The sequence below is a fragment of the Furipterus horrens genome, unplaced genomic scaffold (genome assembly GCF_987537825.1).
Source record: "Furipterus horrens unplaced genomic scaffold, mFurHor1.1.pri manual_scaffold_5, whole genome shotgun sequence".
NCBI lineage: Eukaryota > Metazoa > Chordata > Mammalia > Chiroptera > Furipteridae > Furipterus > Furipterus horrens.
In genome coordinates, this window is record NW_028327175.1 from 29,607,937 (window position 1) to 29,623,708 (window position 15,772).

At 44.7% G+C, this 15,772-nt stretch overlaps 1 protein-coding gene across 1 annotated transcript; it reads left to right on the top strand.

Moving 5' to 3' along the window:
* The first annotated feature begins 2,552 nt into the window (after positions 1-2,552).
* CFAP90 (cilia and flagella associated protein 90) lies at positions 2,553-12,676 on the top strand. Its single transcript, XM_090278915.1, has 3 exons — positions 2,553-2,784; positions 11,076-11,192; positions 12,188-12,676. Exons 1-3 carry the CDS (start codon positions 2,635-2,637, stop codon positions 12,365-12,367), a joined length of 447 nt encoding a protein of 148 aa, XP_090135041.1. The 5' UTR covers positions 2,553-2,634; the 3' UTR covers positions 12,368-12,676.
* The last annotated feature ends 3,096 nt before the right edge of the window (positions 12,677-15,772 follow it).

Sequence of the window (15,772 nt, forward strand, 5' to 3'; positions counted from 1 at the left end):
TCCTTTTTTATTGGACTGTTCATAAAAACATCTAAACTATCATACACTTTTATCCTAAATACTTCAGTATGCATCCATAGCCAATACATTTTTTCTTTTTAACTATTCTATCATTATTTCAATTAACACAATTAATAGTTATTCCCTATAATCATTTCCTGAGTTCCCTATGCTGTCTGAAAAATAATTTGGGAGGGATTGGAACCCAGAATTTTATTGATGATTTGGCAGTAGGTGTAGGAAGATAAGTGAACAAAGTTCCCAGTTCAAGAAAATTATAACAGAGTTGGTAGTAAGGAAGCTTAGTGGATGATTAAAATAAATCAAAAATAATTTTTAGCTGTCCATAAATGCAACCCTCCCTCATGTAGTTTTTCTTTCTGTTCCTTTTGGAGAAATTAGATCAATTGCCCTGTAAAATGTCTCACATTATTGATTTGGTGTCAGCTAACTTCTACTTTCATTATCTTCTGTTAAACTGAAAGATCCAAAGGCTTGCTTAGATTCAGCTTAAAAAAATTGACAAAGATGCTTTGGAAGGTGGTACTGTGTATTTGCTTTCATACCATAATGTCTGGTTGTCCCCTCTTAGTGATATTTATTACATTTGATCAGTGGGTTCCATATTACCAGCATGATCCATCTACTGTATAATCTCCATCAGCCTTTCACCTAATGGTTTTAGCACCTGCTGATGATTGTTGCCTAGATCCATTGTTCTATTGTGTTAAAAAAGTATTTCCTAATTCTACCATTTCTTATATTTTAATTACCTTGTATTTGGCTATAAAGAAGAAATTTCTCCTATCGACTACGTGTATATTCTAAATAATGTTTCCACAGAAGGAAACACGATGTTTCTTTTCTTGTATTAATTTTAAGAATAGAGTTGGTTGGTGCTCTGGTCAATTTTTTTTTTCCTTAGGATATTTGTGAACTCATGAAATTTTATATACTTGATGTGCTTCAGTCCTCTACTGGTGTCTTTTTGATGCTTAAATGTGATACCCTTCAGATGGGCCCCTTTGTCCTTTAGACCTCATCAGATAAGTTTTTAAACACTTCTTGGCAGAACAGGATGTTCCAGACTCATTTTATCATTTCCTCCTGTCCCAGACCTGGGTCAGACTCCTCTAAGGAATCCCCGTGCCTGCGGGGCGGTGGTGCTCATTGCTAAAGTTGTCGGAATTGGGGAATTTTTATTTTCGGTGTCATTTAGAATGGCGTTCATTCTTATTCCAAAATCAACAAGGTGAACAAAACCAAAATTTAATTACATGTGTATGTCTTGATTTATAAATTTGAAGCTTAAAGGGTTTAACCATAAGGACTCCATCAATTGAAAGAGACAGCCTACAGGAAAAACCTGATGACCAGCAAGATTTCTAAATCAGCTGACATCCATGCCTTCCTTTTTGCCAGGAAGGAGGCCTACGATAAGGTAAAGGCTTGTCTAATCTTACCATGGACCACTGCCCATGCCCACGATCTGATTAAACAGGTTTGGAGGACAGGCAGCAGTTCCCTTCTTCCAGGAGCCAGGGTCATACTATTATTCTCACTGACAATCAGCACCAATAGAAGATTCAGAAACCAGTTGCAGGCAGATTATCTGGGCTTGCAGGAGCATCATTGATAACTCTGAGTTATTGATGCCCTTTAGATTTGTTGGATTCACAAAACAGGCTGTTTTCCTTCTACTTATAAATATGTTTGTTTATACATCCATTCTTCTTAACCATCAGCTCAGTGAATTTTGGGCGAGGGAACAGAGCTACTGAACCAGCATTCACATGGAGAGACAGCAATAACTAGGTTCACAGAGGGTCGCTAGAACTCAAACCCTTAGCAGCTGAGTTTTGCCATATTTTTAAAAATCATGCTCATTTAATTCATGGAAGCTTTACACTTGCCCTGGCCAAAGCCACACGTGACCACCTAGCACCTGAAATGTGGCTAGTGCCACATATCGAGATGATGTTTTGAAGCTACTGAGTTAAATAAATATATTATTACAATTCATATACCTGTGTCTTACCTTCTTAGTGAGGTTAACAGAAAGTTCTCAATTACCTGTGTGGCTCTCACTACGTTCCTGTTGGGTGGCACTGCTCTCTAGACTTAAAATTGCTCTTTAAGTTATTCGTCTTGTTCCACATTTATTCCCTGTCTTATACCAGCCTGTAAGCTCAACATGGACACAGGCAGCATGGTTCAAGGCTGCGTCTCCAGCGCTGGCACTTAGTAAGTGCGCGCTCATCAGCTGCCCAACGAATGGTCTCTGAGTGAACGGACTCCCCAGGCGTGGGATCAGGCAAGCAGGTTGGAAAGTACTGATCGCATGGGCGTCTCTCATCTAGGACCCGAAGCAGCCACTTTAGCATCTGGGGCTCTGCACGCGGACTCACAACCAAGTAAGGACTGAGGGTGAGGCCAATGGGCGATGGGCGAGGAGCGACCCCGCCCCCGGATCGCCCCGCCCCTTCACCCAACCTGACAGCCTAGGGCTGCGGTTGCCAGGCGACAGCCAAACTCCGGCGCTGCGCGGGGCAGTCTGCGGTGGGCAGCCTGGGACAGGGCTCCCAGCTGGCGGGCCCCAGCAGGACCGCTTCAGGGGCTCTGGACTCGGGCGGCATGGAGGACGACGACGAGGAGGAGATCACCGCCGCCACGCTGCGGGGCAGGCGCAGGCCGCCGCCTGTTTCGGCGCAGTCGGCCTTCAGCTACGTGCCGCCGCGGCGCCAGGATCCCAAGGAGCACAGCTACTACTACCGCCAGGGCCAGGTGCGCCGCGGGGGGGCCTCAAGGCGGGGTGCGGCGGTGAGGGACCCGGGAGGGGGCAGGAGAGGGGAGGTCAGGACCGGATGGGAGGGAACGGGCCCTGCGGGGGAAGAGGCCTGGGGGCGGTGCTGCAGTTCAGGGGTAGGACTTTGGGGGCGGGTCTGCACAGGAGGGGCGGGGCCATGCTGGTGGTTCGGGAGTACAGCCGCCAGAGCCAGCGGAGTAAGGTAGACCACCCCCTCCCCAGAGAGGGTGGGCAGGGGTGGAGCACGGGGTGGGTTCTGTTCAGCTGGGACCGGGCTTGGGGAATGGCGTGCAGAGTAGGATTAGGGAGTTGTTCAGCAGGGGGTTCTTCAGAGAAGAACGGGCGGGCCGCTCAGCTTCCAATACTATTACCAACGCCGCCACCGCCACCACCACCGGGAACAGCCAGGAGACTCTCCGCGCCCAGGATCTGGAGGAGGGTCCCCGGTCGCCGGGGCTGCGCCGCCGGGCAGGAGCATGACCCTCTCTGGGGGCTGTCTGCCGCTGGCCCGGGGTAGTCAGGGAACAGCCACTGCCTGAAAGTCCTCCCGCAGCGACTGCCCTGCCGGTTCAGGGCATGGAAACCCTCCTGCAAACCGAAGACAAGGAGGCAGAGCTGAACAGACGCCCACCTGCAGAGAGAGCGAGTCTGGGAGCACTCTTCAGATTCAGCCCTGGTACCACCCGGCCCATATGTGCCAGGGGAAGAACCTGCGAGTCTGCGAAGACCACTGTACAGCTAATGGAGGAAGAGAAGTCAAAGAAAATGAAACAAATTAGAACTTGTTGGGAGTCCTCTATTCCTTTCTTTTGGCTGTTTTTCCTAAATGTCTCCAGTATCTTGCAGCTCAAGGTGCAGGGACATCATTATTAAAAAGGCACATTGATTGAGGACACTCATCCTGCAGCGATAATGAGTGGCCCAGAGACGGCTAATCAATGCCTTCCCTCAGAATGTACAATGCATTCCCACAAAATATTCCTCTTTTGGCTCCTTCCTACCCACAATCCATGGAGCGCAAAAGAATCACCATTCAGATCAGCACACATTTGAGTACCTGCCACTTGTGAAATTTTAAGCGAACTCACATTGTCGGGACCTTAGCCTTACAAAGAGAACCAACAGTTTCTAGTTTAGACTATTGTTATGGTTGAATTGCGTCCCTCTAAAATTCTTGTTAGAGTCCTAATCCCCAGCTCCTCAGAATGTGACCTTATTTGGAGACAGGCAATCAAAGTAATTGAGGTCATTAGGATGGACCTAATTCAGTATGACTTGTGTCCCTATAAAAAGGGGGAAATCTGGACAGAGAGGGGCATAGAAGGAGGATGATGTGGATAGATGCGGAGAAGACGGCCTTCAACAGGGAAAGAGGCATGGAACAGATGTACCCTCACAGCCTCAGAAGGAACCAACCCTGCCACACCTTCATGTCAGAGTTCTGGCCACCAGAACTGTGACAATAAATTTCTATTGTTAAGCCACCCCAGTCTAGGTACTTTGTTTTGGCAGCCTGAGCAAATTAACACATAAATTTCAGCCAGGAGGATCTCTTACATCTGTTAGCACCTCTCTGCTTGGCTTTGAGCAATGTGAAAGGACAAAAGGACAAGACAAGAAAGAGGACATGTGCAGTGTATCTGTCTTTGCAACCCTGTTTACTGACTCTCCTAGGTTCGACTGTCCACCAGGTAATGAGACAGGAGAACAATAATTCTTAACCTCACTGTCACCATGGACCCCATATTTTTTCCTCCTATGAGTAATATGTCTTGAAAGAATTCCTACCTGCAAAGATTTCATTTGTTAAATCAATTTTACATTTTAAGTATGTAAAACCTACATCATTGCTCATTAATTCATGAATCATGCATAGCATTAATGTACAGCATGAAATAAGTAGCCTAAAAGCAAGGAGTCTTGATGTTTTAAGTTGGTCTACATTGTTTTGTTGAGAGACTATAAATTGTCTTATTGAAAGACATTTATAATACATCATTTTATGTGTATCTCTGAGAGGTCTTATTAATTACCCCCTTGAGGCTATTGGGAAATAAGATGAAAGACTAAATAGATGGGGTCCAAGATACATATTTATCAAGAATAAAAACCATATTGCAGGAAACTACGACCCCCTTTGTGCAAATGGGCTGGGGGACATGAAGCTCAGAATTGGGCAGATTTACCCACCCACCCACCACAGCTATGGGCCTCAGAAAAGGCCAAGCCAAAACCCCACACCCTTGTGGGCTGGGCACTACAAGGAAAAGGGGCAGAGTTGAGTCTGGTAGGCCCAGTTTATTTTCCCTAACTTCACCAATCTGATATGTGGCTCCGCCTTTCTGGGAAAGAATCAACTAATGAGCAGAAAGACACCTGAGGTTTTAGGTGACCAGGGCTCTGTACTTTGAAGGACATTAGGAGTGGTCAAGAAGTGTGCCCTTTAATGCAGGCGTCAGCCTCTGGGCCACATACTGCCTGCTGCCTATTTCAATAAAGTTTTATTAGAACAGAGCCACAGGTGCATTGGTTTAGTACTGTCTATAGCTACCACACAGGATTGAGTAGTATTGGCAGAGACCTGAAAGCCTAAAATAGTGACTATCTGTCCCTTTCCAGAAAATGTTTGCCAACCCCTGCTTTGATGTGGGTGGGTCTTAGGACAAAGTAGTGCAAAGTAGATTTTAAGAAAAAAAAATCAGTGCAGCTTTGATAGCAGGGTCACAGGCAAATTCAAGTCCTGAGGCCCTTAGTGTCACATGAAGAAAATGATGCAACAGAAATATTAACACCTAAGTAAAATCCTCTTGGGGATTATCTGAACTGGCACTTAATCAGCTGCAGGACTCCAGAAACCGATTCTGTGGCCTTGAGGTCATTTGGTTGAAAGAGGGTGAACAGTATCACAGGTTTGTGGAGTGCTCAGCTGCCCCTAAATTGGTGGCAAATAATTCCAGGAGGCCCCACTCAAAGCTGAGGAAAAACATTGCAGAATGAGCTCTTAAGCCAATTAGCATGCAACACACTTAGTGATAAGTTAGTAGCACGAAGGAATCTGGGTAGAATTATTGGCTTCATGTTACTAACTGTGTGGAATGCCCGGGTCACAAACACTTAGTCTCTGCCCATCTACGGAACAGAGATCAGAGTACTGAGTGCATGGAGTTCTTATGAGAACAAATTTAATTAATGGAATAGTGTGGCATAAAGTAAGCCCAGTGTAAGTACAGAACTATTGTAATTATTGTTTGTTTTTGTTAGTGATGATTAGAGCTTTCTTTCACTGAGGTTGGTTCTAGGGGCCAGTGTCTTATCCCCCAACTTCTTCCACTGTCTGAAATTAACACAAGTGAGGCAAATAATCGGAGTGTCAATCAGGTGGCTTCTAACCCCCTCAGGCATAGAGAGCCCAAAGGTAAAGCTCTGTCAATGCACTGCACGTATTTAAAGCCCCAGTAATGCCCCAGTCTTAAGGCAGATTTGTGATCTCAAGCTACCAACTACAATGCCATCAACCCCTGTCCTGCTCCCTAGGGGGCGCTAGCTGCATGGGCTTTTCCTATAAAATGTTCCAGGGGCAGCAAAGCAAATTCAGTCCAATGGTGTTTTTAAATCGCTTTTTTCCCCTGCCTCTTGCAACATTTCTGCTCCTGAAATGGAAAAGCTTAAGTCAAAGGAGAGTGGCCTTTTATGAGAGGTTCGATTAAATTTCTCAATCTAAAGCTATATTAAAAAAAAAAAAAAAAAAAAAAGTCCTGGAGTGGTTTTAGAATATGCTTTCCTTCATGCTAAGGTGAATTGTGGATAACTGTTTTGAGTGAAGCTTTACTTAGAAAGCCCCAATTCAGCTTCAGTGGGATTAGCTGACTTTCCTTCTAGGAGTGTGGTGGGGACACAGAGGCCAGGGGCTGACACTTTCTTTCCCCTCCTGATGACCGAATTTCCCTTTCCAAATGCAGCCAAGCGCTTTGTAAATATAACAATGCATGTTGACTGCTCAGAGGTGCAAAGGGAATCTCTGGAGGGCCTGTGCCGGTATCCAGTATACAGGAGGTGTGCGATAAGAGCTCCCCAGCCGCTTCTGTGTGGAGCCTCTTCTCCCTTGGGCACCAAGCACATCTGCCACACACACTTGGCCACCCCTAGGGGCTGTGGAGGACAGGTAAGCTCCAGTTCTGTTTTTGCTTTACCTGTTAAAATGTAGGAAAGTTTTTCTCTGGTTCCTCCAGACTCTTGAACCCACATGGCTTCCATTCAAAATGTGTTAGCAAATAAAATCATGACTGCCCCCAACATACACTTTCTCCCCTTATTTCCTGCCCCCCCCTTTGCACCTATTAGTACCTATTCTGTTAAGTATTTTACTTAGTTATCTTGTTGTTTTTTCCCCACTAAAATATAAGCTCACGAGGCAGGAGTTATTTTTATCCTCAGCAAACCTAACAGTGCCTGTCTCACGGCTGGTGCTTTATGAATACCAGCTGCACTAATGAATAAGGAATGAGTAAATGATATGCAAAAATTTTAAAGCAAAGAGACAAGTCTGACTTACAGGATTACTCTTTTAGACTAAATAAAGATTTCTTTGTGAATTATCTGCTGTGTGGTTACCCTTGGCCTTGCTCTCCTCAGGGATCAAAGTTAGGAGTTGACTGAGGTATTTCTCTCATGTCTGGGTTAGCTGTATTTTCTGTTTAGTGACCAATTTAAGACAGGGGCAGCAGGGTTGAATGTCTTCCTCCTGGGCAGGTAGACCCTAGGAAGGGAGAGGAAGGAGTGAGGAAAGAGGCCATGTGGATTTTTTTGATGGAAGTCCTTCCTCATGCAGGAAACACCCAGAGTGGGGAATAAATGTCCCTACCAGTCATAACCACACATGTGAGCATGTGGTGCACATCTTTCCACTGTATGTATATAAATGTGGTGGTATGTGTCTAATTTTGTTTTATGAGAACATGTTCACACATGGAAGATCACACAACCATGCACAATATATATGAAGGGACTCCAAAAAAAACCCAGAATTATCTTCTGGAGGGCAGGTCCCTTGTAGTACAGGCTTCCCCCACTTAGATGAGTGTTCTAGGAACCCACCTGTATCAGTGTACCAGCTGGTGTTGTTGAGAGAAGCTGCATTCTGCTTCAGTGAATTATTTTTAAGACTCTTTCAATGCATTTGCCCATTTCATGATGGTTGATTTACGAGTGCGCCTGCCCATACTACACTGAGTGTTCAGCAGTTTTTGACCAAAAAACGGCATGATCCTTGTGCCCCACCCTCCTTATTCACCTTATCTCACCCCAAGTGACTTTTTGTTTGTTTCCTCGGATGAGAAGTGTCCTCAAAGGGAAATTTTTGCTGATGTGGAAGAGGTGAAACATGATACAGCAGAAGCACTAAACGGCATCAAAATCGATGAGTTCAAAAACTGTTTTGAGCAATGGGGAAAAAAAAATTTCAATAGTATTGCATCAAATGGAGAATACTTTGAAGGTGACTGAATTTTAAGCATGTAAGAATAAATACACAAATTTAGATAAATAAATAAATTGTTATTTTGGTCCCCCTCATAAATATTTACAGTTTGCTCTTCTCCTTTAATAATATATCTTAGACATTTTTTCAAATTATCCCCTTTTAAAAAGGAGTATACAAGAAAAGAAACAGTATTTCTCCCAGTATAGTTGACCAAGAGGAAAATGTAAGATTAGATTCGAGTGTCAGCTCCCTCGGGTGGCCCTTTCTTCCTGTGATGTGAATTGCAGGGGACAGAGGTCATGTGGGAGGGGCGCTGTTATTAACAGAGGAGGAAAGAAAACTGGCTCCAGCATCATGGAGTTTCCTCTTGGCAACAATTGGGGTAGCCAGACTGATGCAGAACTCTGACTCAGAGCACGCCCCCAATAAGAAGCAGACACAAGATGCGAGGGAGGAGTTTGTTGACTCCAACTCAAAGGTAAAGTCAACACATCCCAGTGCTCTGCTTTGGGCAGCCACTGCCAACAACAGATGGATTTAAAGTAGTAAAAATGAGGCCTTACCAAGACTGCTGACAATGTGGTTCTCATGAAATTGATAAAATATTCAGATGATTGGAACAGTTATAAAAATTTCCAAAACTTGTGATTTTAATGCAGCAGAGAGGAAACATGATCTTTGCCACAGACTAACCAAAGGGAATGGTCTTTTTTAAAAAATTGAACTTTATATCCTTGACAAACTACACTCCTTCTCAGATATAGAATTTTGAATGATTTTAAAATTAATGAAAATATCCTCATCAAACTTCATATACTGCTAGACTGCCAAGAAGTGCTGGGTTTATCAGAAGTATAATGAGGCCCTTAAGAATCAGAGAAAATGCTTTGAATCACATTGGCAACTTTCAGGTTTAAAAGTAGGTCATGTAGCTCTAGAGAGGCAGTCGGTAACTGGGATCCTCAAGATGAAAAAGAGGGAACAGTGCTGTGGCCCGTGAAGAGAGTGAATGAGCAGAGCCCAGTCATAGGCTAATTACTGTCTCGGGCAAGGTGGGCTATTAGGCCATGGAAACAAACAGACCGGAACCCTGAGTCCTAACCAGTGGTGTGTGGGAGCCTGTTCATAGTGACGACAAATAGCCAATTTTTAACATCTCTTCTGAACTCTGCATTTGGTAAGAAGCCTAAATCTGGCCATGATGGGAGTATTTACACCACAGAAATCAGAAAAGACTTACAGGTCTTTTTACTTCAGCGTTCAGGTAGTTAACACAAGCCCACCGCTGTATGTAAGCATATAAGCACAACATAGCACAAGTGTGTTTCTCCCGTGTAGCCCAACACTCTGTTTCTCTTCCTGGCAGTGCTCCTTCCTGCAGTAACTGGGGAAACCTGGTTTCTCCCTTTTAGTAGCTCCACTATTGCCAAACCTGGGGATCTTTGGGACTTCGCCATCTTTCACAGGATCCTCTGAATTTGCTACCCAACTAGCAACAGGAGAGAGCATGGAGGACTGCAGGAGGCATTTTGAGAGAAGGTGGTGTTCATCGGTTTCCCCCACATCCCCTGGCCAGAGCTGGTCACCTGGCCGCAGATGAATGGTGATGTCCTGTTTATTCTGGAGGAGGAAATGTATTTGGTTAGCAGATATCATTGCCCCTGCCCAATGACCATGGAACAACATATTGATTTTCTTTCTCTTGTTTCCTTCTTCCTCACAGAATTTAACTGGTTAAATGTACAGTGGGAGTTCATTTATGTTTAAAATAATCTGAAAGGGAGGAGAAAATAAAAGACTTGGGTCTCAGTGTGTTCAAAATCTTACCCCAGTTATTTGGGAGGAGCAGAGGCTCCAAGGTTGGGAGAACAAACTGGGCGTAATAAAAGCCCATGACCCCAGACATATCACCTGTGCTCCCAGGTGCCAGTGAGAAGATGCATCTGGCTTTGCAGCTGGAGGATTTGAGGCAGCTGGCACTTGGTTGGAGGAACATAAATGACTTACAAGGTGAAGATTTAAGATCAGATAATACATGGATTTTTTCCCTTTTATTAAGTACCAAATAAGGCAGATTTGATGTCTGTATGGAGGAAAAGTTGGGATGAAAAACTGGAGATATTACAGATAATAGTTCTGTAGATCATTTTCTAGTACATCAGAGCTGTGTGTATGTTGGATGTGTATATGTATATTGTACCTATGGACATATAATATATAGCAAATATATATGTGTGTGTGTGTGTAGGTGTATATATATAGATATGAGTTACAATTGCTTTAGCTACTACATATGATTGAAGAAAATATTTCCTTCTCTCTAGGAGGGATTTGCATGTAGACAGACTAGCCATAGCAACTTAAAGAATAACCTCTGGTTATATTGCCCTAGTATCCAGGTAGTATTAATTTTTCAAAGCAGTGCCAGGTAATTGTAGAAAATTTGAGATATACAAGAAGAGTAGAAATTATTTTTATTATGTGTTATTATGATTTTAAGGTTTGATGAAGTCAGAGTGAGAGGAGCATGCCTGTGAAGGAGGGATCAATAAAACATGGAGGGCAAAGGCCCATAGAAACGTCCTTGCCCCACTGCCTCCCAGCAGCCTGCTGTGGCTGGTGGGGGCCTGGCCTCCCTGCTCTGGCCACTGGTTTTGCTTATGGGGTGACCTCAGTGCAATGGGAACACTATATGTCTCCATCGGGGAGAGGTGGCTTCCGAGCTCCATGATGCATCAGTGGCTCGGCCCGCAAATAAACCCACAGCCTTTTTTCTCTTGTTATTCCAAGACAGGGATCATTTCCCTCTATGACTGTGTTTTTAAGAAGAACCCAGGATATAATCAGAAACTGCACCGAGATGACAGAGAACATGCAAAAAGCCTGGGACTTCATGTTAATGAGGAGGTAATACCAAAGATATTAATAGGCATTGATAGATTAACTCTGTGTGCATTTATTTATTATTGGATCTAGTTTGTGTCTGTGCCTCTCCTTTGTGCTGCTCATCTCTGTTATTTTTTAAGGCGTTTACTTTTATTATGTATTTATCTTTAGAGAGAGAGGAAGGGAGGGAGAAAGAGAGGGAAATGGGTGGTTGCCTCTCCCATGCCCCCAACTGGGGACCTGTCCTGCAACCCAGGCATGTGCCCTGACTGGGAATTGAACTGGCGACCCTTTAGTTCGCAGGCCAGCGCTCAGTCCACTGAGCTACAGGAGCCAGGGCTGCTCTCCTTTGTTTTCTTGTGACAAAAAGCTAAGACTACGCTCTGTTCTGACATGTTACTGTGTTTTGATGACTGTTGTTTTGTTCTATAGAATTTTAACAATTTAATGGAAGCAAAATGAAGAAGTCGTTTAACAGATAAAATACGATTTTGTTTAACCTCTGAGTCCAGGCTGTCACAATTCTTCTAGGGACACTGGGCTTCAGGGATGATAGCACACAGGCAAGGGGCTGGGAGACGAGGATGGGTTTGGGGAGGCAGTGTTGCTGGGGAAGACGAGGGCGTCACTAGGGGGGGTGTGCCCCTGGGAAAGAAAGAAGTTGGGAAAAGAGAAAAGAAAGGCAGGCAGGAGCAGGGCAGAGAGAAAGAAGGGGAAGGAGGAAGATCATGAACCTGAAGTCACGGGAAACCTGGAGCCCGGTGCAAAAACTTTGCCTTTCCTCTGAAGGACTTGAGGACTCCAGAGGGCTGTGAACAGAGGGGCAGGGGCAGACATAATTAAGCGGTCCCCCTGGCATCAGTGTGGAGTAGCCTCCAAGAAGCCCAGGTGGAGAGACAACGCAGGTGCGCAGGTGCTCAGGCAGAATCCACTTCCAGAGCCCAGGCTGAGGGAGTGGTGAGCTGCGCTGATGAAGTGGGCGTGCACCTGCCTGAGTGTTCTGACTCCCTGGACAGGAATGGGAGAGGCCCGTCGGGGTGCTGACATCGTCTGTCTACGGCAGGCGCATCCACCAGCCAGTGGAGCCTCTGAACCCGGACCACCGCCGCGCCAACCATGTGAAGGCCGACTTCTACAGGAAGAATGACAGCCCTAGCATCAAGGAGCTTGGCTTTGGGCACATTTCTCCAGCCTGACGCTCTCCCTGTGGCCGGAAGGGTGTGCTGGCAAGGGAAGTTCACTGAGGGGTGGCACACAGGCCTTATTTCCCTTTCATGGACTCTAGGAGTCGGCCTTGATGTGGACTCTTAGGCCTTGACATTGGGAAGGAGGGCACAGTGGCCTCCTTACCTCAGGCTGCCTGGGTGAAGAATCTGGCCAAACACCTGTAAATACTTAGGATGATCATCTAGTGTGACCATTTCCATGTGAAATTATTTCAGAGGAAATGATGCTGGAGACGGATCCACTGTGAGCACCTGAATAAAATGAAAACTTTGTTCTCACTTGATAGTGGTTGGGTCAATGTTTGCCCATGGTGTTCATGAGTATTCCTGGGGGAGGCACTCATGGGGGCAGTGGGCAGTTACTTTCCTTAATGGTTGCGGAAACCACTACCTACTGCTTCTTACATTTCCCTTTCTCCAAAAGGAGATATAATGAAATTGCCTTTTGGCACAACTGAATTCTTGATACCACAACAATTTTCCCCCAAGAGGTCTGAGACAGCAAGAACAGAATTTTGCACACTTCAGGTCAAAAGTTCTAGAAGGGTTGGGGGGCCTTGGTGGCCAGCAATGCCCATGTCACTCTTCAGGGGAGAAGCAGTCACAGGTCACGGGGGGAGAATGGACGTTAGTATTCAACAGACGTGGGTACAATTCTAGCTTCACATTCTCTAGCGGTGTGGTGTAGGGGAAATGATTTCACCTACCTGCACCCACATGAGCTCATTGTCAGGGCAGGGCTTCCAAAGCTTGAACTGCTGTGGGAATCTTAAGCCACTGCAGTCGGTCAGAATAGGAATCACCAGGGCTGTAATTGTCACTCTGAACTCCTTTCTTTTTGGAAGCAGCTGCTTTTAACCTAAGTTGGAAATGGTTGTTTTTCAGATAATTTGGAACATATTCAAGTATTAAGATATTGGCTGTATTGTTAAATGAATGGGTCCTTTGGAAAAAATCATCCCTCACCTATTGTGATTAAATTCTCCATGGCTTAGCCGTTAATGGGCAGGTGATCTAATTAACTTCAATGTTGATTCCTCAATTGCTGATTTTATTATTTCGATTCCCTAAAGACACATGACATTAAATTGCGGTAATTTGAAGTCTGAGTGACTCCTAAATATTTCTTTATTCTTTTGAAAAAAAATTTATTTCACTGTAGGTCCTTTTATTTATTTTTCCCAAACAAATAGCAGAAGTCTGTTTGAAATGCCTTTGGGTGCATTAAACCATATTTATAATAACATAATAGAAAATATATAAAGTTAGGATTATGGAAATTTTTAAAAATTACTTTCTTCAGTTTTAATTACCATGAAAGACAAGGCATCTCCAAGAAATGACTTCATCTGAAAGTAACTGCCATAAATGAATGGCCAACTAAATTATTTTCAGTTAAATTAAGTCAGATACTGCCCCCTTAACTTTCTACTACTTTTAAAAAGCAAGAATTGAATGGGACAAGGTTTCAAAAGATCTGTTTTCTTTAAAAAAAAATTAATTAATTTTGTTTTTTAAGCATATTTTATTGATTATGTTGTTGCAGTAGTTCCAATTTTTCCCCCTTTGCTCCCCTCTACCCAGTACCCCCCTTCCCTCCAGCAATCCCACCCCCCCTTAGTTCATGTCAATGGGTTGTACATATAAGTTCTTCGGCTTCACCCTTTCCTATATTATTATTAACATCCCCCTGTCTATTTTGTACCAACCGATTATGCTTCTTAGTCCCTGCACCATTTCTCCATTTCTCCCCCTCCCCCATCCCAGCTGACAATCCTCCAAATGATCCCCATACCTATGATTCTGTTCCTATTCTGGTTTGCTTAATTGGATTTTATTTTTTAGATTCAGTTGTTGATAGTTGTGAGTTTGTTGCCATTTTAATGTTCATAGTTTTGATCTTCTTTTTCTTAAGGAAGTCCCTTTGACATTTCATATAATAATGGCTTGGTGATGATGAACTCCTTTAGCTTCATCTTGTCTGGGAAGCACTTCATCTGCCCTTCCATTCCAAATGACAGCTTTGCTGGATAGAGTAATCCTGGTTGCAGGCTGCCTTTCATCATATTGAATACTGCTTGCCAGTGTCTTCTGCCTGCAAAGTGTCCTCTGAGAAATCAGCTGATAGTCCTATAGGCAACCCCCTGTGGGCAATTCTCCGTCTCTCTCTTGCTACCCCAGGACTTTGTCTTTATCTTTCACCTTTGGCATCTCAGTCATGATGCATTCTGGTGTGGTCCCCTCTGGGTCCATCTCACCCGGAACCCTCCATGCTTCCTGGACCTGTATGTACATCTCCTTTGCAAAATTTGGGAAGTTTTCCTCATTTTTTTCAATTCTTGCTTCCTTGGTCTGTACTGGTTGACCATTTTTTTCTTCCTTACATTGAAAATCATTGATTTGAACCCCAGTTTCTTTCCCTTCACCATTGGTTTTGTGTGGATTTTCCTTCGTTTCACTTAGCATAGCCTTCACTTCTTCTCTTATGCATTTGCCATACTCAAGCATATCCGTCAAGCCTGTGAGCATCTTTATCACCAGTATTTTGAATTCTGTGTCTGTTAGGTTGTCTATCTCCTCATCTGTTAAGTTGGCTATCTCCTCATCGCTTAGTTCTCCCACTGGAACCTTGATCCGTGTCCCCATTTGGGCCATACCTCTCTGTCTCCTCATTCTGACAGGCTCCTGTGTTTGTTTGCCTCTGCATCCCAGGTAGAGCTGTCACTCCTGTTACGTTGTAAGGGGCAGAGCCTTAGGGATTCGTCAGTACAGGGCAACTTGTTTCACCACGTTGTGGCACTGTATGTGGGGGAGGGGTCTGAGAGGAAACAATGCAGCTTCCCCAGCACTTGCCCCTTTTCCAGGCACCTCTCCCACTTCCACACTGGACTGGGACCCCTCTACCTGGTGCCCTGGCCATCGTGCCCAGAATGGGTGGGTCTGCAGACGTTCTAGGACTGTTGGGGCCCTTTAAACAAGCAGACTGCTGAGGCTGGCAGTTTCTGCCTCTGCCCCAAACCCCCACTGGTCTGCACAGTCAGAAGCAATGAGGCTTGATTTTCCCTGGTGCTGGGACAGTGAGCTGCGAGGTTGGGTGAGGAGCTTGGAATGCTCCCCAGGTGTCCCTCCTGACTTTTTAAAACATGTGACTGCACTTTCTGCTGGCCTGCCACTGCTGCCGCCACCACACTGAGTCTGCTTCGCCCTGGCTCTGTCCCTCCTACCTGTCTGGATGAGTATTTCTTCTTTATATCTTTTTTCTTCTTTATATCTTTGTTTGTTGGACTTCCATGCAGTTTGGCTTTCTGGAACTTCTGGTTGTTTCTAGTTTTGAGGTAGTTGTATTCCTTCTTAGTTGTGGAGGGAGATGCAGCG